Source organism: Silurus aristotelis (genome assembly GCF_946808225.1).
Source record: "Silurus aristotelis genome assembly, chromosome: 10".
Taxonomy (NCBI): Eukaryota; Metazoa; Chordata; class Actinopteri; order Siluriformes; family Siluridae; genus Silurus; species Silurus aristotelis.
Window position 1 is genome coordinate 19,097,325 of NC_139583.1, and position 27,545 is coordinate 19,124,869.

General features: G+C 36.2%; 1 protein-coding gene and 1 long non-coding RNA gene across 3 annotated transcripts; one reads left to right on the forward strand and one right to left on the reverse strand.

Annotated features, from left to right (window-relative positions):
* Window positions 1-433: 433 nt before the first annotated feature.
* On the reverse strand, window positions 434-5,580 carry LOC310732364. The gene is made up of 4 exons (XR_014535464.1): window positions 3,161-5,580; window positions 2,896-2,952; window positions 1,259-1,719; window positions 434-925 (listed from the first exon to the last, which is right to left on the reverse strand). It is a non-coding gene; the product is annotated as an uncharacterized lncRNA (long non-coding RNA).
* Window positions 3,477-25,122, forward strand: st14a (ST14 transmembrane serine protease matriptase a). Of its 2 annotated transcripts, none has more exons than XM_083552656.1 (20): window positions 3,477-3,601; window positions 3,701-3,888; window positions 10,060-10,219; window positions 12,333-12,463; window positions 12,562-12,632; window positions 13,298-13,464; window positions 13,554-13,583; window positions 13,671-13,905; window positions 18,569-18,714; window positions 19,863-19,966; window positions 20,066-20,163; window positions 20,460-20,593; window positions 20,708-20,812; window positions 21,151-21,258; window positions 21,351-21,467; window positions 21,681-21,800; window positions 22,107-22,290; window positions 23,385-23,653; window positions 23,854-23,990; window positions 24,146-25,122. In XM_083552656.1, exons 2-20 carry the CDS (start codon window positions 3,778-3,780, stop codon window positions 24,305-24,307), a joined length of 2,589 nt encoding a protein of 862 aa, XP_083408782.1. In that variant the 5' UTR covers window positions 3,477-3,601; window positions 3,701-3,777; the 3' UTR covers window positions 24,308-25,122. The 2 variants fall into 2 exon arrangements, with proteins under 2 accessions (XP_083408782.1, XP_083408783.1); XM_083552657.1 differs by having other exon boundaries at window positions 3,493-3,543.
* The last annotated feature ends 2,423 nt before the right edge of the window (window positions 25,123-27,545 follow it).

The following is a 27,545-nucleotide window of genomic DNA, read 5'->3' on the forward strand; positions in this document are numbered from 1 at the left end:
CACTGTCCCCCACCAACACCTTACAGTCTTCAATCTCCTTCAGGTTGCATCTCCTACATAGAACATAGTCCACCTGTGTCCTTCCTCCACTCTTATATGTCGCTCTATGATCCTCCTCCTTCTTAAAATGAGTGTTCACCACTGCCATTTTCATCCTTCTAGCAAAATCTGTCGTGACAAAACAGTCCTGACTTGTCGAGCAATAATAGCATTAACTTCTTCAGCAATTTGAGCTACAGCCTTTGCTCCTAAAATGAATCAGTGAGCCTTGGCTGCCCATGACCCTGTTGCCGGTTCACCAATGTTTATTCCTTTGGCCACTTTTGATATATACTGACCATTGCAGACCAGGAACACCACAGTTTTGGAGCTGCGCTAACTCAGTCGTCTGGCCACCACAATTTGCCTCTTGTCAGACTTGCTCAAATCCTTAGGATAGCCCATTTTTCCTGTTTCTAACACATTACATTTGAAGCCAAAATGTTCACTTGCTGCCTAATATATAACACCCACTAACAGGTGCCTAAAAAAAGAGATTGTGTTATTCACTTCTCCCTTCATAATGTTATATCTGGTTGGTGTATATGGACATGTCATCTACAAACAATAGTTAATAGATGTAAAATTTCGGAATGACAGAGTCAAAAGAAAGATCTAAGATTCAACTCATACAAAGAAGCTATCGTTGGAATACGCAGACGCGGGGAAGTGCCCAGGGTGGGGCTCGAACTCGGTTCGCTGGTGTGCCGTGGAGTGTGTGTGGAGAGTGGAGCAATAACAAAAGAATAACAGTAGAAGAAGACAGAACAGAGAGGTTCTGAATCTTGAACAAAGAGAAATTAACATTACCACAGCATCACCTGCAAATGACACTACCGTTCCTGCACTGAGACCTGAAACAATCGGGCGATAAGTGGCTGAATTACTGGTGTTATTTAATTCATTCATTCATTTTCTCCCGCTTATCCGTAATACGGGTCGCGGGGGCAGCAGTCTAAGCAGGCCCCCGCCTTCGACTGCTGCCCAATACTCACAGCACCGGTCCCTTACGGTCCCTCCTGCAGGTGGTGAGCCCACGGGAAGGCGGCCCTACGTCACTCCGACGTCACGGACCTTGGTATTCCCCTCGTAAGGGACCCCCGGAGCATAGAGGGTTAAGGGCCTTGCTCAAGGGCTTAAGAGTGGCAGCTTGGCGATACCGGGGCTTGAACCCCAGACCTTCCGATCGGCAACCCAGCGCCTTAACCGCTGGAGCCACCATTTCCCCGGGTTATTTAATTATTTTATAATTGTTCTCGCCTGATGAGGAAGTAGTTGCAGGTGCGCTGCTGACTGAGGTGGAACACACACACACACACACACACACACACACACACACACTGAGTAGTGAATATGGAAAACATACAAGCTCTCCCTAAGAGCTCTCCCAGCAAATATTGTGAATTTTATTTTTTATTTTTTTATAAACGTTATCTTACCACATTAATCTCTCTGCATGATAATGGTCAAACTAAATTCCAGAACCACTTATATATAGTGTTAATGAAAATTAACAGTTATTTATATCCATGCACTCAGTTTTGCATTGAAAACCCTAATACTAGATTGTCAATGCTGTCAAAAGAACTTGATATTAGTGGGATATTAATGCACTTAGTGAAGGTAAACTGTGCTTTGCACTGGGAATGTAATGTAAGGCACACATCCCCTGGATGATCCCTTACATGTCAAGTCAAGTCAAGTTTATTTGTATAGCGCTTTTCACAACAGACATTGTCTCAAAGCAGCTTTACACAAATCAACAGTTAAGGTGAATGGTGTGAATTTGTCCCTGATGAGCAGCCGTGGCGACTGTGGCAAGGAAAAACTCCCTTAGATGTTATGAGGAAGAAACCTTGAGAGGAACCAGACTTAAAAGGGGAACCCATCCTCATTTGGGTGACATCAAGAGTTTGATCATAAATCTTTCAACAATACAGAACACTGGAGACTGAGAACTAACATGATTACTGGAGTATAAGATTATAAGTGATGTTCTTTCTGCAGTCTTATACAGACTATATGGTTAGTAGCTCCTAGTTTTATAAGCTCAGCATTTGTGATCATCACAGATCCAGCATCAGCTTCTCCATGCCAGAGCCTTTAAACACTCCAGGAGGTCCAATGTCAAACTCCACACATGTAGCGGGATCCAAATGGCACTGGTACATCTCTAGATGGTTCGGGATGTTTGCGAGTTCGGCATCTACTTCTTCAAAGGTCCGTAATCATCACGAGGTGGGAGGTGACTGGAGCTGGCCAAACCTCAGGGTTTCTCGGGATGGGGAGAGAAAGAGAAGCAGTGGAGAGGAATTAGTGTAGCTGCTGTTCATGATATTAACAGCACAAGTTGATAATGTGCATGTGATCAGATGTTCTGGAGCACAAAGTTATGATATGTGATGTGTGTTATGTGTAGGCTTTGCTAAAAAGATATGTTTTTAATCTGCACTTAAACTGGGTGAGTGTGTCTGAGCCCCGAACACTGTCAGGAAGACTATCCCAGAGTTTAGGAGCTAAATGTGAAAATGATCTACCGCCTTTAGTGGACTTTGCTATTCTAGGAACTACTAGAAGCCCAGAGTTTTGAGATCTCAGGGAGCGTGACGGATTGTAGCGTGTTAAAAGACTGGATAGATACATAGGAGCCAAACCATTTAGTGCTTTATATGTGAGAAGTAATAGTTTGTAGTCTATTCGAAACTTAACAGGAAGCCAATGTAGGGACGATAAGATTGGGGTTATATGATCATATTTTCTTGACCTTGTGAGAACTCTGGCTGCTGCATTCTGGACTAACTGAAGCTTGTTTATTAATGATGCAGGACATCCACCTAGTAATGCATTAAATAATGCCTTACATATTTTTGTCATACACAAAAATAACATAATATTTGGATTTCTATGATCATGCTACGCAATCTCAATAATAAATAGAATAAATAGTAGAATAGTAGAATAAATGCTACTTCTATCCTTATCCATCCATCCATCCATCCATTTTCTCCCGCTTATCCGTAATTCGGGTCGCGGGGGCAGCAGTCTAAGCAGGCCCCCGCCTTCGACTGCTGCCCAATCCTCACAGCACCGTCCCTTACGGTCCCTTCTGCAGGTGGTGAGCCCACGGGAAGACTTCTATCCTTATCTCTACAGTTAAACCAAACTGAAACCACACAGATGTTTTATTTATCACTTGATGATGACGATTTTATTATTGTTATTATGTTTAATAATAGTCTATGAGTCAATGTGAGGCAACAGAAACCATTTTTTTCTTCGCCCATTTGTCGCTTCAAATGAAAAAGGAAGTGAGATACTCATTAAACCTGGTTTCCTGATGTATGACGTTTAGTTCGCACGAGCACTCAGAGGCTTTGGCAGCGCGGGCGCGGCCTTGAATCGCCGGCGAGTATCGCTCTTAGGGACACGCCCACTGTTACCTGAATCCGGAAGTATGATTATTATTTTTTTTTTTCGGTCATACAGGTAGATGACGCTCTGGATGTAGGCGAAGACAAATCTTAGTTTCGTTGTACCTGTTGCATATCTTTAAACGCAATAGGTCATGATTTATTAAACTTTTGACTTTTGTATTTACATTGTTTGGGTATAGTTATTAAATTGAGATTGCGTTTTCTTTTATTTTCTTGGGGTCATATAGGCTACTAGTTTCACTTGCCGTCGACAGCAAGACTGGTTTGAAGACTGGTTTTACTCAATTTGAAGGTGTGCAATCGGATGCGTGAATTGGTCGAGGAACAGGTGGGAACCAGGAAGCACACATCGGCTGTTCTGCTTAAAATCATGGATCCAATGGATGCAGGAATGCGTTACACTCCGAAGTCTTCGGTAAGACTTATACTAACTTTATTTTATCCATTTTGTTCCTTATTAAATCTGTGTTTACGGAATTGTTGTTTGTTTTCCGTGTCAGTTTTACGCATTAATGTATCACAGTGCTGCACAGTGGTAACAGATACACGGGATTTCTGATTTTGAGTTTATATCCACAAACCTTTTTTTCCCCCAATTATACCGAGTGAATTATTGGTAATGTCAAACGAAAAAAATTAACGAATTTATATTCAGCTCTGTATATTGTATGTAATCTTTAGTTGTGTGGTTTTTTGTTGTTGTTGTTGTTTTTTTTTACATTATTATGGTTTCTCAGAAACATAAAAACCAAGCAACCAAACCTGATAATCAGAACAATTTGTATTTCTTTTACAGTGTTTATATTTCCCTACTCAATGTGTCTGCACTGTAAAGTCGAAATGAAGGAAGAGTTTCACAGAGACAGGTTGATCATTACGCTGACAAGCGAAGAGTTTATAAACAGACAAACTTCGTCCAAAGGACGTATTTAAAAGGACCGTAAAACTTCTGAGACTTTATAATCTGTCCACTGTGTTATTTTTAGGTCAGGCACTGGGGTTAATATTCCATTTATAGAATATATTCTATAGATAGAATGCATTTTGGCACATTGAAACATGTATATTGGCATTTTACAGTGCACTCCTGACTCATTTAAAGATATCTGTAGCATCATGTTTAATGCCAATCATAATTAATACCAGTACACCAGTAAACTTTAGCAAGTTAGATCAAATTCCAGATCAAATATTCAGTGATTGTTATTCCAGCTGGCCAAAGGCATTTTCTCCTGAATGAATGAAGTATTTACAGGCTTACTAAATGAACTCTGCCACTGATTATTCTGATCCCTGTCTGCTATTTTCACTGGATTTGCTTTATAGTTTTTGCCTAATGGCATACTCACATTTGACATGTACACAAGAATTTGTAAGGTTGCATACACTAGTGGAATTTGGAATGTGTTGTTTCAATGTATCTCCCAAGCGTGTCTTGGCATGCAGGTTTTCAGACAGTTAGTGTATCTTTTTAAAGCTATTGAGCAGCATATTTTTTTATCACGTGTTCCTGTCGAGAGGTTTTACTCTCCAAAAACTGTCCTTGTGCTACTGAGATGTTCTACTGAAACAATTGGACATATGAAACCATGCACCTTTTTAGTAGTTACCACACACAAACACCCCCCCCCCAACCCCCATTCAGCAGAGGTACAATGCATTGGTGGTGCATTGAGGGCAAGCCTGGTCTTGTGGAAAAAGATCATTAAAAGCAATTAGCATGAACAGTGCAAGTGAGAGAAACAAAGAACTTTAATACCTTCTTCAGTTGTCATTTAAAATAATTTTTGGGTTACTTTCATTGGTTAGTTAGTTAATGTTAGTATTCTAAAAGAAAATGAATAACATGGTAAATGATATAATGATCACATTTCCAGCATACAACAGAAGTCAATAGATCCCCTGTGCAGTATTACTTAAATGTGAAATGTGAAAATTTTTTATCACAGCTATTGTAATTTTCTTTTGGCAAGCTGAGTATTTTGTCTTTAATCTTAAGAAAAAAGACAATATTAAAAATACAGAGCCCAAAGTTAACACAACAAACGTGGAAAACCTCTGTAATCACTGACAGAAACTGTAAAAAAAAAAAAAAAAAAAAAAAAAACATTGATAATTGAAACTCAATTGACTATACTTGGGATTTCCAGTTAGCCTAATTGATTATACATGGGTATAAAATGACCTGTGAACACTAGAATGTTTTTAGTCTTATAACTATTGTTTGTGAACACCTGTGTCATGGCTCCATTTCGAAAACAATTGGCAGACATAACTGATTCCAAGACTTGACAAAGATGGAAAGGATTGGTAAACAACCAAAAAAAATAAAAAATCAAAAGACAGTTGCAGCAGTAATCAGGAGCTTTAGAACCAGCTAAACACTTTAATCAGAGTCACAGTGGCTGTCATCCAAAAAATGACAACCCTCACGATGCACTTTGTGTGAAATCTAGTTTTGAAAAACACAAGGGCGAGCTTTTCTGGCACATGAGTCATTAGTGGAAATCAGAGTTTCTGTGACAGCTAAAACAGTGCGAAAGACATTGCATAATTGATGTTCAGAGTGCAAGAATAAAGCCCTTGCTTGCTCTTTGGTACAAAACTGCAAGATTCAACTTTGCTAAAGAACCTGAACAGAAGCCTGATGGATAGCACCTTCTTCGATTAGATTAGACCAAGATAAATTTGGCTCAGACATAAAATTTAAAGTAATGCAATTGTTGATGATTAATGATACAAATTTTGACCATTTGGCATTTAAGTGACCAGAGCAGTTCTCTTCTCTGTTGTATTCTTATGTCACTGCATGTAGCAGTAAAAAAACAGATTACAATTTTTACACTCCAAACTGGCTAAACAATAGGCTTTATTTTGTTTATTTCCTCTTCTGTCCTAAAGGGGTTTAGTAAATATTTCTTTAAGGTGCATTTGTATCATTTGTGACTGGTTTTGGTCAATTGTGGGCTGATCAAATGCTTTATATAATCAGAAATGCTAGATCAGTGGCTTACCATTTCAAAACTTTCACTTTCACAAATACAGTGATCACTTTGGCTGATTAAGCATGTTGGTTGTAGCAATCTGGTGATTTTAGGGCTCGAGTCATAATTTTAGGAATTCAGAATATCACTTGTTTGTTAGTTTGGCCTAGCGCATCAAGTGCTGGTTGATGTAGCTTTGTTGGGAACACAAACAGAATGAATACAAATTTGACTAGATAACAGAAACTCAGCACTGTGATGTCATGCTAGGTTGATTTGGCCAAATGCCAAACTTGAGGATGGGAACTGACTCATAGTTTCATTACACATTGACTGCATCTGTACTCAGATCTTCACATTGTAGTATTCTAATTATCACAATTTAGTACTGTTTTTGGTATCTTGTTTTTATGGATTTATCATCATTGTATAGACAGATAAATAGACCAATCTATTAATAGAAATCAGTAGTGTGTATCTTTGTAATTCAAACTTTATTTGATTGAAACTTAAAATGATTATAGCATATGTGTTTAACTGAAGATTGACTTGACTTGATCACACTCGATGTGGGCCTTCTCCCTAAACTAATGGCTCATAGTTGTATAGAATCATTTTATCTGCTTTATAAGCTTTGCAGTCTCCCTGTTCTGGGTCTAAGGACACATTGCCATGTTCTATAGGTAGCCACTCAAGTTCCTCCACACTAACCTTGGCATGTCATGTCTTCTAAACATTGTTGTGCATAATGATGTTGTCATGCTGGAACATGTTTGGATCACTTAAGTTTAAGACAAATGAAACTGATGCATACAAAGAGTCTAGACAAGGTCTACATGTGAATTATTTGGTTTGATGACAGTTTGTTGTCTCGGTTGTGATCCATCCTTCATTGAAGCTTTGCCCTTAAACATTTTTACCATTGCTCCACCTTTGAAGGTGAACAAAAGTAACTGAATAGACTAACATTATTTATAAAATAGAATTGTAATTTTTGATACTTATTCTATAATATTTGGAGCCCACAGACATAATCAGACATTGGGTCTCTTGCCTGATGATGGAATTTCTATACTCTGCCATTCCTATTCTGTGTTCAGTTCCATTTGTTCTTGTAGTATTTTGTGCTCACTTTTTTTTGTTTTTACCTTTAAATACATGCTAAATCAGGACAAGTGATTAACTTGATTTTAATAAACACTCATGAGTTGCCTATAAAGTATAAAAAAAAAAAAAATCATTGTTCATCTGTTTTGTGAAGTTTAAAGGCATCTTGTTGGGTCTAAAAAGATCACTTGTAAATTCATCCTGTGGCTATTGGCAGCGTCCAAACATATTAACTAATAGGGAACTAGCATTCATACATTCACATGCTATAACATATGGTGGTATCCTTTTGAACATGAGTAGTTCCTTCCCTTCTCAATGCTATTCTCTTCTTATCATTCATGTACAACTTGATCTATCTGTTCTATCTATTGGATGCTGTTCCAGAACTGGTTTGGATGTTAAAGATGTTTTTTGCGAACTTGCGTCTTGTGGTAAACACTCTTTATTGTCTTTTGTTGAAGGCTTCTCTTGTTTGTTGACTTTGACGGATACGCCCTCCTCCTGGCATGCTTTACTGGCAGTAAATGTATATTTTGGACTTTATAATGAGAGTTAACAGAAACATATTCCAAATTAAAAGCCACAAAAATCCACTGCAGATTTTTAGTTGCTTTTTTTGCGAGGAACTAATGAGAAAAACATCTGGTCAATGAACAGATGAGCAGCTAATTGTCCAATGGAAAATGTTTTGCATCGTACACCTGATCTGGATATAAAAGTCAAAAATTTTAATTCATTTAATTTAACTCTGATATAATGTGGTAGACAACTAATATTAATCAGTTAATTTTATCACCAACTTAAATCAAATATTTAAAAAAATACATATCCGAATCCTTCAGATTTTTTTTAAACATGGCTGCATGGCCAGTGTTTTTTTTTTTTTTTTTTTTTTTTCGTTTTCATACATTTTTATTTCTTTCATCTCTTTCTGTGTTCCAAGTTTGTCTTCATTAGAATGGCCAGAATTGCTTGCTTTAAGAAAGAGATATATAGGGGGGGAGTGGTGGCTCCAGCAGTTAAGGCGCTGGGTTGCCGATCGGAAGGTCTGGGGTTCAAGCCCTGGTATCGCCAGGCTGCCACCCTTGGGCCCTTGAGCAAGGCCCTTAACCCTCTATGCTCCGGGGGTCCCTTACGAGGGAAATATCAAGGTCCGTGACGTGGGGCCACCTTCCCGTGGGCTCACCACCTGCAGGAGGGACCGTAAGGGACGGTGCTGTGAGGATTGGGCAGCAGTCGAAGGCGGGGGCCTGCTTAGACTGCTGCCCCCGCGACCCGAATTACGGATAAGCGGGAGAAAATGAATGAATGAATGAATATATATATATATATAATTTTTTTATTTATTTATTTTTTTCCCCGGAAGTTGAGGGTTGTAACATAAAAACCCAGCATTCCTTTTAACAGTGGATTTGTTTAATCAGAATATTGTCTACATTTATTACTTAGATTTACTTAAATTATGCAGTATTTGCTTTTTTAAATAAATTTATTATTTATTTATTGTCTATTAGAGTCTGAACCCCCTGGTCATGCACTGTTTGAATCTTGAATTGTTTCCCTTTCGAAGTATTAGAAATGACACTATTCTGGAAAGGGGTTTTGGTGATTTTGAAGCATGTCTTTGGGGATATGTGCTCATTCAGACACGAGAGCAGTAGTAAAGCCAGTCATTGATGACTGTTCAGAAGGCCTGATGTGATTTTAAATCAAGTCCAAAAACATGCTTCATAAGAAGAGATTACACATGCGGGACTAACTTTTTATACAAAGCAGATAACAATTTGCCAATCTACTTACATTTAAAATGATCAGCTATTACAAATAAACTACTGAGAGATGAAGTAAAGACTATTGCTTTGATACAACTTGACGTTGTTATGTTGGAAGCAGAAAAATAGGTGTGTACGGATCTTTATTAAGATTCTTTCTTTATGAACTCATGAGACTTGTTATGCAGTCTCAAAAAACATTGATTTCACCTTTAATGTGAACATAAATAAGCATTTAAAATTATTATTTACAGTTTGCCCCTCTTTTTTTACATGACCAGAACTAGACAGAAGAGCAGCGGACAAACTCTAAAGAAAAGAAATAGCAAAAAAGAATTAGAAAAGCTTTTAATTTAGAATAGAATAGAATAGCCTTTATTTGTCACATATACATTACAGCACAGTGAAATGTTGTTCTTCGCATATCCCAGCTTGCTTGGAAGCTGGGGTCAGAGCGCAGGGTCGGCCATGATACGGCGCCCCTGGAGCACACAGAGGGTTAAGGGCCTTGCTCAAGGGCCCAAGAGTGGCAGCTTGGCAATACCGGGGCTTGAACCCCCGACCTTCCGATCAGTAATCCAGCGCATAAATAACCCTTTTTCTCTCTTTTTTTTCCCCAAGTGATACATTTATTATAGCACCTATAGATAATAGTAAGAAACCTATAATGAAAATAAGATGGATACTTTAGGTTCTTTGTTTATTTTTTTGCTTATTTAGGACAAGGACTGGGACCAAGCAGTCACATTTCTGCCAGCAACAGATTCCAAAAAGCTGGAGAAGAAGAAGCATCCAGGGAAGATTGGTGCTATAGTTGGTGTAATCTTCTTTGCAGCTGTTGTGGCTTTGATGACAGGACTTCTTGTATGGCATTTCCACTGTAAGTTCTTGTTTTAACCTACATTGCCACTGTAAGTTCTTGTTTTGTTAAATGTCATTTACATAATTGTGTTTTAGACCTAAATGATCATTTTGGTATTCATTTTAGTATTAAGCTCAACATTTGAGCAATTTAAAACAATCAGAACTGTAATGAACCAGGCCTTGATGAAAATGTAGATGTATTTTGCCTTCACACATAATGAAAAGGATGTTTAGTGAGGCAAACATTTCATTTTATTTATGTTTTTTTTTTATTTGAGCTTAAATCTGGTGCTTTTCAGTCTGAGTAAGTTTATAATGTCATCTCAATTAGAATTTTATCATTGCACTGAGAGAATGTTTGTTTATATGTGTAGAGTCTTCAAAAAGGTTAATGGAAGAGTTTCATGGAAGGATGGTTAGGAAAAAAATTTATATGGCTGTAAAAAACTGCATGTGAATAAACAACAAATGTGTTGGAGAAATATACTTTGGTCCTTTCAAAATGAAATGGTTTGGTCATCATGCACGTTGCCATTTTTGGCGTAAAATACAGTGCCTTGCGAAAGTATTCGGCCCCCTTGAACTTTGCGACCTTTTGCCATATTTCAGGCTTCAAACATAAAGATATAAAACTGTAATTTTTTGTGAAGAATCAACAACAAGTGGGACACAATCATGAAGGGGAACGAAATTTATTGGATATTTCAAACTTTTTTAACAAATAAAAAACGGAAAAATTGGTTGGCAAAATTATTCAACCCCTTTACTTTCAGTGCAGCAAACTCTCTCCAGAAGTTTAGTGAGGATCTCTGAATGATCCAATGTTGACCTAAATGACTAATGATGATAAATAGAATCCACCTGTGTGTAATCAAGTCTCCGTATAAATGCACCTGCACTGTGATAGTCTCAGAGGTCTGTTTAAAGCGCAGAGAGCATCATGAAGAACAAGGAACACACCAGGCAGGTCCGAGATACTGTTGTGGAGAAGTTTAAAGCCGGATTTGGATACAAAAAGATTTCCCAAGCTTTAAACATCCCAAGGAGCACTGTGCAAGCGATAATATTGAAATGGAAGGAGTATCAGACCACATTTACTACAATTACTACAAACTCCTTGTTGGGAATTCCCTCCGGACCAGTCAACATAGTAGTAGAGCTGATGACAAGCTATGACTCAACAGCGGCAGCCAGTGCTTTATTAGAAGCCTGTGTTTGGTGTGTGCAACTTGCCATTTAAACAGAAGATCTTTTCCACTTTTGTGGTTGACAGACTTTATTGCATGCTTCACCCTATAGCATGCAACTTTATGATTTGTGCTCTAAAATGCTCTAAAGTAATACATGATCTTGGAATGAGAACAGGATTTTTTGTGTTTTACTGGACATATCCTCATGGCCACTTTTCCTAACCAACCCCTAAGCAACTACAGTTTTACAACTTAGACCAACAGTCAAGCATGGTGATGGAGCGGGATAATTTGCTTCTGTCCAGCCGCTTAAGCTGGGGTGAAATCGTTCCATGCAACAGGACAATTATCCCATATACACTCGCAAATCAACAACTGAATGGTTAAAGAAGAAAATTAACTTGTTGTTGGAACAATCAAATCAAAGTCCAAACCACAGCCCCACTGAGATACTGTGTGTGGATCTTAAGATTGATACTGTTTTGGAAAAAATGAATGGCATCAAACATCAATAAACTGAAGCCATGGTGGAAATGAATGCACTTCTGGAGAATGCATTTCCTTCAAGTTATTGCTACTAAATGTTTCTACATGTTAAGAGGTACTTTTGTTTTCTCTACAGGTTTTATTTTAATGGTTTACTTTTCAGGACAAATGACTACATATTTAAATCTGTTGTGCTTTTTTTTAGTTGTCCCCTATGGTTACTTTGTTGTATATTATTGGTTGGTAAGGACCTCACATTTGCACTTTATGCCCTAATAAATAAAAACATAGAACTTAAGACTGATTTTTTTTTTCCCACTGTGATTGTAGGACATAAATACATCTGATTCAGTTCCTTTTTATTTATACAGAAGGACCTTTTAAAACTCTGATGTCTGAAGATTTTTTATTATCTGTTGTAAAAAGGTGTAATGTGCATGTTTGAACTTTCAGTCCGGAGGTACAACACGGTGAAAAAGATGTACGCTGGCTCTATGAACATCACAAATCAAGATTTTGTGCAGGCTTATGAGAACCCCAATAGTACAGAGTTTCAAGCCCTGGCCAAACAGGTTACATCTCAGGTAGGTCATATTGTCACAACACCTGGTTAAATCGGCATCAGTTTGTATACTGTTTGTTATAATGAAAATAATTGTGTCGTAACATTGTTTAATTTCAGTTAAGAGATATCTACACCAAGATTCCCCAGCTGTCCAAATATTATGTTGATTCTACTGTGCAAGCCTTCAGGTATTGTTATAAACCTGTGAACTTAAAAATGCTACAGTGTAAACCCATTTTTATTGGACAAAACTTTCATAACTTATCTCAATTGGTTATATTTATAATGCTAATTTTATTAGAGTGTTAGCTTGGTTACTGCAATTACAGGGTGTACCTAGAAGAACTGATGCCACATAAAGTATCCAATATTACATTGGATATGCAAATATTGATTTGGATTTCTCCTCTTTACATTACTTTCTATTTTATTAATTGATAAAAACAAATTATTGACACTTATTTCTGAAAGCATTCTCACTATGCATTTTTTCACAGCTGCCTAAAACTCTAACACTATGCATTTATATGAATACTATTAAACTTAAAACATACAAATATTAAAATATAATTTTAATCATCCAAATAAATTTAAATGATTGATGATGATAATAATAATAATATTATTTTTTATTTTTGTATTATTAGATCATTCAACAGTTTGGAATTTTGACAGGTTAGAATAACTTAACAGGTTAGAGAAACACACCCAGCGCATGCAGTTAAAATAAATTTCATGTTGGAAAAGTGTTATATCAGCCCTTAGTTTGGTGACTTAACCCCAACAGTGAGTAAACCTATTTCGTACTATTTTCATTTTATAAGAATGTTGTCACTTTTCCCTCTATCTCCAGTGAAGGCAGTGTAATAGCGTATTACCTGTCAGAGTTCCACGTTCCAGTGTCCCAGGCGGGTGCTGTGGATGACACCATGAAGAACATGGATGACATGATGATGAAGGCTGGGCGGCGTGTATCGGAATCAACAGGAGAGCTGAAATTTAATAGAATATTAACATCAGGTACATAATCGTTGCATGGTTTTACACATTATATTATATTCCAATTAATATTTGTTTAATTTTATCTTTGGGTCTTTTTCTGTTGATAGCTTTAGATTCACGGATGTTTGCAAATCGTTGTAAGTCTTACCTATATGATTTAAATAAAAATAAATGTATATGTGTGCTATGTGTAAGGAATGATACTTACTTGTGTTTCCTTACAGCATATTACAAATATCTAGTTCACACCAAGGCTAATCAAGTCATTGATATCATGACACCTGGGTTTCCAAACTACCCATACCCACAAAATGCTTTCGCTCAGTGGCAATTACGAGCTGACCCTGGCTATGTCCTCAAGCTGGAATTTACTACTTTTAACATTGAGGAAAACTGCAAGAACGACTTTCTAAAAGTGTATGACTCACTGGTGGCCCTTGAGAGCCGACTTATGGCTGAGTAAGTTTAAAGTGTTTCTTTTCTTTTTTTTTTATTTTTTTTTTTTTTTAGATATGATGTAAGAGAGTCTTTAATCGACAGGCATGTCTCATTTACAATATAACCACTCATGGTATCTTAATGCCTCCATATTTTAAAGCTATTCTACTTATTAGTTATTAATATATCATATATGATGAACATTTGACAGCTGCAGTAGTTGTACTAATTCAGTTCTGCAGTATGTAATTTTGTGGTTGAGCTACACTTAATCCAGTGGTTGCTAGTGGCAATTTAGAACATTTAGGTATTTAATTGTTGATGTTATTGTGAGCAAAACTTGGAAAACCACATATAAAATGCTCAGCATGTGGCTTGAAGTAATGTACTCCTATCTTCCAGAAGTTTCCAAACAAATGTAAGAAAAATCTGTGTGTGGAATTGATTCTATAGGTTTGACGCTTAGTTTTCAATGTTAAATGCACTTTTTTATATATGTTGCCTAGGGTGTCAATCAAACATGTCAACTTTCTTATTCCCAGTGGTTGATCAATATCAGTCTAGAGTAACTATTTATGCCTGACTTCACCTGCGGTTGTTTTGAATGCATAGTACTGAAAGACAAAATTGTTCAGAGCTGGCTAAACCTTAAACTAGTTCAGTCTAATCTAGTTCATCAACAAATCTAGTTTAATTTACTCTTTCCTGTGCACACCCTGTGCCTGTTCATTCCACTGAAACCCTCCTGTTCTTTGCTCTTGTCTACTACATATATTTTAAATAATTTGCCTCTATCATGCATATATTTCATAGTCATGAAATGAAGTCATACACTAATACGTGTATAATTACAATTTCACCTAAGCTACGATTAACATGTGCACTCACATTCCTGTAAGAATTGCAGTTGATGTTCTGTAAACATTAAAAAGGATAAATGGCGGCAGATTAGTTTTTTCACCTTTAATGTGATAAAGCAACCAACAAAATTTGAGTAAAAAACAAATGAAAGGCTTTTAAGGACAAAAATAAGAAAAAAAACACAATCACATACAAACTGTAAAGTAATTATCATACATTTATAAACTATGGTGATGCTTTCTCACAGAAATATATCTACACCAGGGTAGGCATCAGGGTAGGGGAGAAATATATAGGGCTAAACATATGAATTTAAATTGATATTCCTATCCTGTTTCTTTCGATGAGTTGCTTTGTGACAATATACATTGTCAGATCTGCTATAATATAAGTATAAACCATGAATAATATGCCCAAGGTAAAGCATGGGGTTGGAAACATCATTCTATAGATCTTTCTCTCTTAAGATAGTGTGTATTGTATATAGCGCCAAATACCGTAATTTCCGGACTATAAAGTGCACCCATATATAAGCTGCACCCACTGAATTAATAAATAAGCCGCACCTGTCTATAAGAAAAAACATTTTTCTCTCGATGCCGTGCAGCTCAGAACACAGGTGAGGTGCTTTTTTTTTATCGTTACTGTTCGGAAATTTCATTGGTCTAATAAATTGGTCTAATAAATAAGCCGATTCGTTGTTTAAGCCGCGGGGTTTAAAACGTGGAAAAAATTTAGTGGCTTATAGTCCGAAAAATACGGTACCAATTTACATTTATGGCCGAAAGTACCGGTATGTAAATACCCGACCATCTTGCATTCTTCTATTTCTTTATACTGGAATCATACGACAAAACCTGTTCCACAACCTTAATGCCCCATTCTATTAAAAAACTAAAAAACAATGGTTTACAAAGTTTGTGTGGAAGAGCGTAAGCGGCTAATACCAAGCCCTAAAATCCACTGACCCACAGACATGCCATCACTCTTGTCCCATAACCATGTTCCACATTTTATTAGAAAGACTTCCCAGAAATGTAATGGCAGTTATATAAAAAAAAAAGAATGGACACACTCTCGGTTTTTCTCATAACACCATCCCAAGGTTTGTGGAATAAACTGCAAAAGAAGCATTAGTATTACGCAATTTAATCTATTGCTTATTATTGTTTTTTTTTTTAGTTTTTTGTTAGCCGAGTTGTGTCTATTCATTTTGAATGTGTATTATTTAGCTGTGTGTCTTAGCTAGATAGCTGAAACAGGGTAAACAAGCTTGGCAACCACTGTATCTCTTTCTCTTGCTTTTCTCCTCTCTCTCTCACTTTCTCTCATGTGCTTAAATGTGTAACTTGATATCTTGATACAAAGTACACACACACTCATTGACAATATTCATATATAAATCATTGAAGGTTACCCTCTAACTATTTTCAGCAAAAAATTTTAATGTTTGGCCATTGGCTTTTTTGGAAATATCCTTTGGTGAAATTCAGTGGTGAACCAGTGTCTTAATCAGTGTTTTTTAAACATATCTTTGTGTGTGCTTATGAATACCTATTTTTCTGTCTGGTGGGCCGTTTATGTGATTTAATTATTGTAATATCCATTTACATTTTGATGTACTTGATTCTGTAAGTGCTATGACCCACTTATTTCGTGACTCGCATTCATGAAATGTTTTTCCATTAGTCAGTACAATAAGACAGCAACTTGTCCTTCAGGTTTTTGAATGCCACATCATGAGGGTCCACCATATGGTATTTAATGGAACATTTTCAGTATCGAATTAAAGTTAAATCATCATAGAATTCTCAAAATGTAACAGCTTGTTAAGCTTCGTTGACTTCCCAGCTCACCGTGACCTTCTGAAATTAAATTTTAATAAACATGTCATTATTTGCCTTTTTTTTTTAAAAAGCATATAGACCATTAGGGTTCTTATAAGTGAGTGATAATGAAAATAGTCAGGTACCATCTTTTTCATTAGGAGTACCTGTACACATACACATTTATGCAGTTATCTAATCAGCACATCACGTGGCAGCAGTGCTAAGTACAAATTGTGCAGATACAATTCAAGAGCTTAAGTCAATGTTCAGGTCAAACATCAGAATGAAGAACCTGTTATCTCTGTAACTTTGATCTTGGCCTAGATGTTGGTAAAATAAGGACTGGTTTGAGTATTACATAATTGGCTAAACTCCTGGGTGAAAAAAGTGAGCAAGAATGGATATATAGTAACTCACATAATCATTCTTCACAGCTGTAGTGAATAGAAAAGCATCCCAGCATGCAAACAACATGGAAGATTAGAGGGGAAGAAACTTGTTCGTGTTAGTTCCTTTGACTGCCTTATATTTCCATGCCATTACATTACCTCACTACCATTTTTTATTTTAATAATTTTTTTTTTAAAGTGAAGTCTAATCTAGCATTTCTGTATTTAAGTGTTTTGATTGTTTTGCATCATGAGGTAAACCCTGTGTACCTACATACCCAAAAGACATCTCTTGGTTGTAGACTTGACAATGATGCAACTACCTCCTCAAGAGTGTTCTTGCCACGGCTAGGGTTCCCTGTGCATTTCTTCTTTTCAACATAAAATTGTTGCTTTTATGTCTGTATTGTTTTTTTTTAAGCTTAGCGATAAGCTCCTTCACTTGCATCAACAATTATTTGGACCACATATTGAGAGTTCCCATGACATGAACGGCTACAAATGTAAACCTTTGAATCAACTGCAGACCTTTTTTATGTTCTTGATTCATCATGGCAAAACAAGGAAATAGGCCACACTTGGGCAATAAAATTGGTCTGTTTTCCAAATACGTTTCAATCTTTGAACATAGAGTGTGTAAAAATAAAAGGCTCAAATTTTATATCAATAAATGCAATGTTTTTGTGAAACTTTTGAATTAAAGCTGCAAGTCTTCACTTAGATTGATATCATACCTATTGTGGTTGTGTACAGTCATAAGTAGAAACACTGTCACTGTCTAAATATGGTGCTTGTTGGCCAGAGCTTGTGTCCATGAACCTTTGTTTAAGCTTGCAGTTTTGCTTATAGGTGCTAAATATAGATTATTTTACTGGCGTGTCCTTTGGGATGCGTTAAATGTTAAGAGCTATTGACATTGTTAGTCACAGAATTATTGTTGAAGACTCTATGATGTGAAAGTTTTTCTGTCATATGCATTTATAATTAACAGCTATATACAGTTTACAAATTGTTTTCACAGGACATAATGTGATAATTTGAGAACTCCAAAAGCTAGTTCTCGTATGCATACAAAAATGAACTGAATTAGCCATTCGGGATTACCAGCTAGTTATGTTAACCAGTTACATTGCCAATACACCTGCTAGTTTGCAGCCTTACATAGAAATAGGGTCTGGGGGGAAAAAAGCCAAGAGAGCACATATTTTAAGATATGGCATATGTAAGTGGATGCCTACTTTTGGTTAGCTTATTTTGATATTCATTAATAGCTCCTTAGTGTAATGTAAAAGTTTAATGCAGCTTTTTTTAATGAAACAATGATAATGTCTGTATCCAATTACATCTTCCTTTATAGTAAGTTAAGGATTTCCTTAAGTGTATATTAACTTTCCATATGCAGCATGCTGAATAATCTTTGTCTCTAAGGAGCGCACAGCATAGCTTACATTCCAAATGTTCTGCATTTGCAATAGCACACGCAAAAAAAAACACTTTCTACTGCAAAAAATAAATAAAAAAAAGACAAACAAATAGGGCCTTTTTTTTTTTATTTGAACTGTTCTGATGTGATAGTTGGATCTTATTGACTTTTTTGTATAATAGGAAATGTGGAGCCTACTCTCCTAATAACCCTCTCGGCTTCATCTCATCTGGAAACGTGATGCTAGTGACTCTGATAACAGATGATCAGGGGGACTATCCTGGTTTCAGAGCACAAGTGTCTCAAGTGGTGGCTGGCAGAGCTAGAGGTATGAATGAGAACTATTTTGATGAGCCATTGGTTGTTTGGTCTGTACATTTCACTTATTGTTTTTTCATGCATACTTCATAATCTTATCATTGTTGAAACTGAGGAAATAATTTTTGCTTGTGCTGTAATGCCTTAGTTTGATATAGTGTTTTCCCATTTATAGAAAATGTATTATTGCATTTTTTATTGTTTTATTGTTTTTTTTTTTTTATTAAAGAATCGCTAGAGGATGACAAAAATCTTTGCTGTGAATCTTAGATATGCGAATATATTCGGTCTACATTCATGCTTTTGAAATTAGTTTGGAGGCCAGCAGAGCATTGGAAAGGATTAATAGGGTGTGACTAGAAATTTAGATTGTTCAATTTCTGTTCAATTAAATCATTCAATTTAATTGAATTCAATCAATTGAATACATTTCTTATGCAGCAGTTTTTAAGCAGTTTCTTAATAAGGAAGCCAGAGGTGATAAAGGCAAGAAAGGACTCCCTGAGACGACATGAAAACAAAACTTTGAGAAGAGCCTCACTGAAAAATAAATCTATCCTGTTCTGGGTGACAATGAATAGTGCAGTTTTGAGTCATTACTCATCCACAACTCTATACTATAGAGCAGGACTGATGAATTGGAACACGGCCTGTACCAAGGCTTTGTCATCTGACATGCCCAACCTCACTAATGCTTTTTTGACTGAATTGGCTTCTAAATCACACAGCCACATTTCAGAATCTGTTGAAAATTATTCTCAGGAAAGTGGAAGCTGTTATTGAAGTAAAGGGTGGAATAGCATTGTATTATTCACCATGCTGTTTTAATTGGATGTTACATATGCCATTATTAATAGGTGTGTTTATCAGGTTGGTCAAAACAATTTTACATTTAGTGAGATAATATATCATTGAAAGTACCAGTTAGTAACTACCAGCTTATACAAACATGCCTGCTCAAAAATACTTTGTAAGCAAGAAGACATTTAAGTATTGTTTGAACTAGGTTTGAGCAGCAAACCCATGCAGTAGGCTAATTATCAATAAGCAGAGTCCATGACTCTAGCAACAGTCAGTCGCAACATGTCTTCAGGAATGCTTTATTGTGAATCTGATTAAAGCCTATGTTCCTCTCTCTCGTGTTTTGGCCTTCTGTAGAATCTACATGTGGTGGAATTCTGACCGGAACTTCTGGAACCTTTACATCACCAAACTATCCAAAATATTATCCACCAGAGAAGAGATGTGAATGGACCATTCAGGTAAAACAGCCTCTAGCACTGAAACTGCATGCACAGAAATGTCTTACTACTGCCATAACTGCATATTATAATATTGTTGTGTGAACTTGTGTCTTGAAGGTACCATCCAATATGTTTGTGAAGTTGGTCTTTTCTAAATTCATGATGTCTGTCGGCGGTGCCTGTGCACATGATTATGTCAAGGTCAATGATGAATTGTAAGTGAGTTTAATGGCTGGCCCCATTACTATTAGGCACATGTATTAAAATAAACAAGCTAATAGTGTAAAATAAACATTAAACACATTCATTAAATAAAACAACAAATTATAATTTTTTTATTAAAACCAACTAAAAATAATTTTGAATATAAGCACTAAAAAGCAGACTTTTTTAATTTGCATGTATTTTTATCCAAATGAGGTTCATGATATAATAATACAGCACTGTTTGTATGGATATTTTAGTCAAAACTTAAAATTAGGTGTTCAGGTTGTTGACTTTGTCTCCAAAGGCTTTGTGGTGAACTCCCTTCCTCCACCATGCGTACCAGCAACTCAAACCAAATGACTGTAGTTTTCTACTCTGATGCATCATATGTTGATCGAGGCTTTAATGCAACCTACACAGCCTTCGAGCCCAGCAACCGTAAGTACCACGCCATCAGGAACCCATGGTGTACTGTATTTGAGCCACATTGTTTAGCACCAACAGTACAATCTGCATTAGTATTAACAAATTTATTCCACTTCTCGTCATCAGCATGTCCTGACAAGTTTCTGTGCAACAATAAACGCTGTGTTAGTAAAGCCCTGCGCTGTGATGGCTGGAATGACTGTGGAGACAGTAGTGATGAGAGGAACTGTGGTATGTATCGACCTGAAATGCACCCACATAGTTATCAGGCTTGCTATTAATTAACTTGCTCAAATCCTGATCCAGTTTAAGTAATTGGTCTAAATCCACAGTGAAAAAGTGATCTTTTTTTTTTTTTATACTAACTTCTTGACATTAGTTCTTTTTGACAGGTGAACACCACAATCTGTTAAACTTCCTGTACTTGTTTTATTAGATGAAAGCTGTAATTATTCAACCAGTAAAATGGATTCAAACATACGTAATATAATTTGGAGAGCATAAGTGTGTGTGAGAGTGAGGGTTTGTTTTTCAGAAATATTCATTATATTCATTTTTCTCTTGAATAGAGTGCAATACTGACATGATCAGCTGCCTGAATGGTTTGTGTAAACCAATGTTCTGGAAATGTGATGGAATCGATGACTGTGGAGACAAAACTGATGAAATGAATTGCGGTAAGTGTTTTGAAGCACGGGAATTCTTTACTGCAATTGCACCTTGTATGAATTCATATTTGACCATGTTTCTCTCTCTCTCTTTGCCTTAGCTAACTGCAACAAAGGACAGTTTGCATGTGGAAACGGTGCCTGTATCTTAGATAAACAAAGGTGTGATGGGAAAAATGACTGTGAAGATAAGTCTGATGAAGCAGATTGTGGAAAATGTAAGTTACAGGGAAACATTATATGATAGTTTGCTGTTTTTGTGTAATTAAAATTACCTGATGTTCATACTAAGGTTATCTATGATGCAGTTAATGTATTTAGTTATTAAGTTATTTAGGTTATTTCTCTTTACGAAAGTTGACGTGTTACTTGTATGCTGCTGTTGATTTTTTTTATAGTATATATTTTTCTGCCATCTTTTCCACTTTCAGCCTCTGTATGTCAGGAAACTAATTTTCAATGCAAGAACAGCCAGTGTGTCACAAAGGAGAATCCAGAGTGTGATGGAGTGCAGGATTGTACTGATGGGTCTGACGAGAACTTCTGTGATGGTAAAATATTAAAACACCATGGAACAACATTTATAATTATATTTCATTACATTTGTAAGTAGACTGCAAGTAATAACATATGGGTGGGCACGATCACTTGTTGCGCATCTTTTTAAATGACCTTTCCCTGTTAATATCTGACTCTCAACCAGGTTTTAACTGCCACACAGTGGTAACATGGAATATTGACTCCTATACTATATGTACTATTGTAGCAAATTCAGTATCCTCATGTATCATGTTGTTCATCATCTTCTTTTGTGTGTAAGGCTGAGGTGCCGCTTCTAATAACATCTCTTATTATAGTATGTGGAAACCAACCTTTTAAAACCTCGCGCATTGTGGGTGGGCAGGATGCAGCGGAGGGGGAGTGGCCTTGGCAGGTCAGCCTTCATGTGAAAAACTCCATACATGTGTGTGGAGCATCAATCATCAGTGATCGCTGGATAGTCACGGCAGCTCATTGCGTACAAAACGAAGGAAAACTCAAGTAAATATTGCTGTTTTAATGCTTCATATTTACCAGTGTGATTAGTGCCTCTGCAAAACTTTCAAAACATGGTGTAATGTTTAATTATTATTATTATTGATTGTAATTGTAGTGGTAATTGCAGTAGAAATTTTAATTAATTCTCTTCAGAGTTTATAGACTCTTTTAACCTGTTATCAGCACAGGATAGTTTTGAGAAAATGGTCACTAACGAAGAAACATTACGATGCAGTTTTTTAATGCTTTAGTAATTTTTACACATTTATGTCATAATTGTCTATTACATTTTGTCTCACTTTTTAAATACAGTCCCTTATTATTTCTCATCTTGCACGCAATGCACAACATGCAGATATCAGCAATCAGCTCGGTCATCTATTTCGCTCACAAATTACTAGTTCATGCAGTTCATTGATTAAAAACAACAATTAGCAGTTCGTAATGTTTTACAAATGTAACGAGACAAAAATGTGCTAAATAACTACATCCATTTCAAATGACAACAACTAAGCTGTTATATTGTTCTATATTTTTGGGACCTAAATTAGTGAACTTACATTATTTAAGTCATGTTTAATCTCTCCAAAGTGCTACATTCCCCTGTTCTCATTGAACTAGTAGTCTCGCATTTGAACTAAAGGAATGACTTTTTTGTTTAAACCATTCAGGGCAGATAATTACCATTTGTTCAAATTGTTCACAAACTAGTTCCTTCAGTTTATGAAGTATCTGTAGCACACTAGTTCAAACTCAACATTAATTCACGTTCACAAAAAACAAAACAAAAAAAAAACCTTGTTCTATCAATAGATCAAACCAATGACACATTCCTTCAGAGCTGCCAAATAGTCACGTGCTTGACACAGTAGGGACAAGTCAGTATGTGTCAGTACATCAACCTGAATTTGAATGTTTCTTTCGCTTGAAAGATTCGTTCAGAAACACAGATTTGTTTGTGAATGAAACCTTTCTATTAATTATTTTCTTTTCTTTTATCTTGTCCCTAAGTTCCTTAAGAATATGTACTAAAAAAAGGGATTTTGTATAGACCAAAGAAATAAATAAAAATGTGTTTTGTGTGTTTGTTTGAACAGGCTCGCTGAGGCTGGATCTTGGGAGGTGTATCTGGGCCTCCACACACAAAAGCAGCCAGATAAAGCAGAAAAACGTTACCTAAAGAGGATCATTCCTCACCCCAACTACAATGAATTTACCTTCGATTATGACATAGCTCTCATGGAACTGGATAATCCTGTCACTTTCAAAGACACTATCCGGCCCATCTGTTTGCCATCCTCCTCTTACGTCTTCCCTGTGGGCAAACCGGTATGGATCACTGGCTGGGGGGCCACCAAAGAAGGAGGTGGGTTTCACAGTTTAATTGGTGTTTAATGCGTTGGATGTGAAATGTTCATCACCCAATCTAAGGAGTGTATTTGGTCATCAAAAGCTTGGTGTTATCTAATGGGTGAGATTAAGCAAAGTTTTTCCCTGGCAGGACTTGCTTAATATTTTAGTGTAATAAATATTAAAATCTGTACGTGTGTGCCTGCATGTACACAGGCTCTGGAGCAACAGTCCTGCAGAAAGCTCAAGTGCGTATCATTAACAGCACAGTATGTGATTCACTGATGAATGGACAGATCACTTCTCGCATGACATGTGCTGGTGTTCTATCAGGAGGGGTTGATGCCTGTCAGGTATTGTTTCTTTCTTTTTTCCCCCCATTGAGTTTATTTGTTCTAGTCATGTGACCCTTTAAATAAATAATTTTACTTTATATTACATATTTCTAATATCGTTTGCCTGGTGAGTAATTATACTTTTGTTTTTGTTTTTGTTTTTTTGTCTGCAGGGTGACTCAGGTGGTCCTTTGTCTAGCGCTAATTCAGCCGGGCGAATGTTTCTGGCAGGTGTGGTGAGCTGGGGCGATGGATGTGCCCGTAGAAACAAACCTGGAATTTACAGCACTGTCCCCAGATTCCGTGCCTGGATTAAAGAGAATTCGGGAGTATAATTGCCAAGAAAAAGAGATTGCGAGTGTAATAGGAGAATTGAGTTACCAGGACTTTAGTGAAGTACATATGAGCAAAAAATGTTCTTTGTTTGTTTAATGTGCTTGAGACAATGAGTGCAAAAAGAACAAACAAGCTGTTTAGAGAGCTGTTTGATAATGAGGCTGTCTGTGAAATTAGGTCATTGTTGTATTTGACCCCCAGCATGATGAGCCTGTGTCTATGAAACAGTCTTTTATATGATACCTGCCCCCAAAATACATATAACAGTCATTTAGTTGATGAAAATGTTATATGGCATAGAAAACTGTTTTACCATTGCTTACTCAATGAAGTTCCAGGTTTTTTTTCTGTAAATAGATTCACTGTTTCTTCTTTTAAATGTATTTCTTAATGACGAACTGCTCGAAAAACAAAATTATTAGATATATATTTTGTAGATATTAAATGTTCAGAAGTAGGATTATATAGTTCTTAATCTTCGAACACTCTGGGATTCATAAATACAAAATACACTCAAATGTGACTAATGATTTTTATACCTTCTGTCTGTTTTTTAGTTTGCTTTTTTTTTTTTTTTTTTTTTTTACTTTTACTTTTATAAACGTGCCATTTTGTTTCATTGATTTTGTGATTTTAAGAAGTATGTTCACTCATTTGCTAGTTTTGTTTTTCTTTTATTTATCTTTTTTTTTTCTTTTCAGGTTGTAATTCTATATGCCAAAATGACAATTTTTCTTATGTGTAAATGTCCTTGCTGTGCACAAGACAAGTGTTCTGCAACTGTGTATCTTAATAAATGAATCATTGTCCCTTTTTTCTTTGGTTTCGTGATGTGAGTGAACTCCTAAGGCAGGTGTTGTTGCCAAAAAGGAAGCACACTTGTAGATCTCTTGGGCTCACTTTTAATAACGTAATTTGGTGGCATTTCATGTAGAAATAACAATAGTAACAATAAATGCTATTAAACAGCAATCATTCTTATTCTGGAATATAATATGCATGGTAGCAGCACTTGGAGTTACAAACTGAGTATGATCTTTCTATATTCTGACAGTGTTTTAAAAATGCTGTAATAACCTTGTTAGTTTTCTTTTGTAAACTTCCTTGCCAGTGGATTACTCACCATCCAATGTTTATGGGTTTCATCTGTGGTGCTTGCTGCAACAGCACATGGCCTCAGCATTGTTTATGTGCAGATGGTATTAAATAAATAAAAAAATACTAGGATTTTTTTATTCACCATATGTTGAGTGGCACTTATTGCTCATTTTCTTTTGCTTCCCCTCTAGGCATTTTGCACAGTGAGTCATTTTTTCCCCTCATTATACCATGCACAGTTTATGGCCAAGCCTGCCTCTTCAGCCTGCCCCTTCAGCTGAGTCTCCCTAATAATGAATTATAGCTTATTAACGCTAATCTGGTCACAGACATTTCTCCTGTAGGAGTATTTTATTGTAGGTGTACATACAACATATGTGCAGGACACACATGCTGATTGGGACTGTAAAAAGAATTTAATTTTTTACATAATTGGCTGTTTTTTAAGTGAATTCCTTTATTAATTGGGTATACCATAGGGGTCTGCTAATTAATGTTTGAATCCCAAATAAAATTTTGTTAAAAAAAATTTGAACATGGTTAAAAACATCATAAAATGGGTAAAAACTTCACAAGATATTTTACAAATATGATTATTTATATAATTATACAACAATTAAAAATATTATTAAATGAAAGTTCTTTTAACTTAAAGCGATGTAAAATTAATGAAACTGCAAATCTAGTTAAAAAAAAAAAAGACAACCGTGAACAAGTTAATAAATTGTCATTTTAATTGCAAAATATTTATGATGCATAAAACTTGTAGAAAGATTTAAAAATATACAGACAATGATGCATGTACAACAACATAGTTCTAATTGTCCAAACATAATATAACTAGCATAATATGATTGGTTTCTATTAATATCAGTGGTTATGTTTGACAAGTTTTGTACTGAGGGTCCGTGCCCCATGTCTCTATTGCCTATGGGGTCCTTGACCTAAAAAAACATTGAAGAACCCTGGTGTATACTGTAAAATTTAAATGTCGTTTTCCCAGGACCTTCATGCAACACAACAGTATGCAAGACTACATAGAGTGCAAATACACTGGTTTTTGCAGCGCAAATAATTAGCAGTACAAAGTGTCCAGCACAAAAAATATAAAGAACACCACAAAGCTGTAAGATGTATGCTATTGAATAATGTAGCAGTAATAAACTTAGCAGCAACACTGGCAGTTAAATGAGTTCCATAAACTAAAAGTGGGCAATGGAAGGCAGCATGGTGTTGAGTAAGTGTGTGAGCAAATGTGAAATGTGAGCAAAGTGGAGTCCATGAACACTCAAAGAAGAGAATGAACATTGTCTCAAAGCAGCTTTACACAGATAATGTGGTGATAAAAATGAATAAGATGTTCTTTATAAGTGTAAGTTTCTCCCTGATGAGCAAGCTGGTGGCAACTGTGGCAAGGAAAAACTCCCCAAGATGGCACAAAGAAGAAACCTTGAGAGGAACCAGACTCAAGAGGGAACCCATCCTCATCTGGTTTACCGAATGTACATTTATTACAGATAAACGATGTACAGTGATGGTGATCAGAAGCAAACTGTGGTCCTGAGTCAATGTAGCAGACTGTTGACAATAACTAAAGTTCAAATCCATCCTCAAAGCTCCCGTTCTTACTCTGTAATTTAATGAGATTTGATGAGAAACCATCCCCAGCTGCACAGAACGACCTCCAATCGAAAAGAACACTATCCAAAGGCAGGCCTGGACGAAGTGAGCAGATCCAAGGAGAGAGGGGCAAGAACAGTGGTCACTGGAGACTAATGCTGGTCCCTTTATTGGGAATTGAAGGTGACCTAAACAATTATTTGTTGTTGTCACCTGTTGTTGTTGTCATACTCATATATAATGTATGTGAATACTTAAACAGCTACATTTATAATTTGGTTTTATATTTTATATTTTTTTATAAAAGGAGGTGTACAAAAAATCTTTACATCATTCAAAAATTATATGTACTTTATTTACAGTGCATATACTTTTAGTAAATATATGTACAAAAAACTGTGTCTAACAAATCAGTAGTTTTCATTTAAAATTTAGTATTTCTTCAAAATAGTCACCTAAAACTATTGGAAAGGCATAAAAATATTACAGAAGATTACATTCTCTTAAGTTTACATGTAA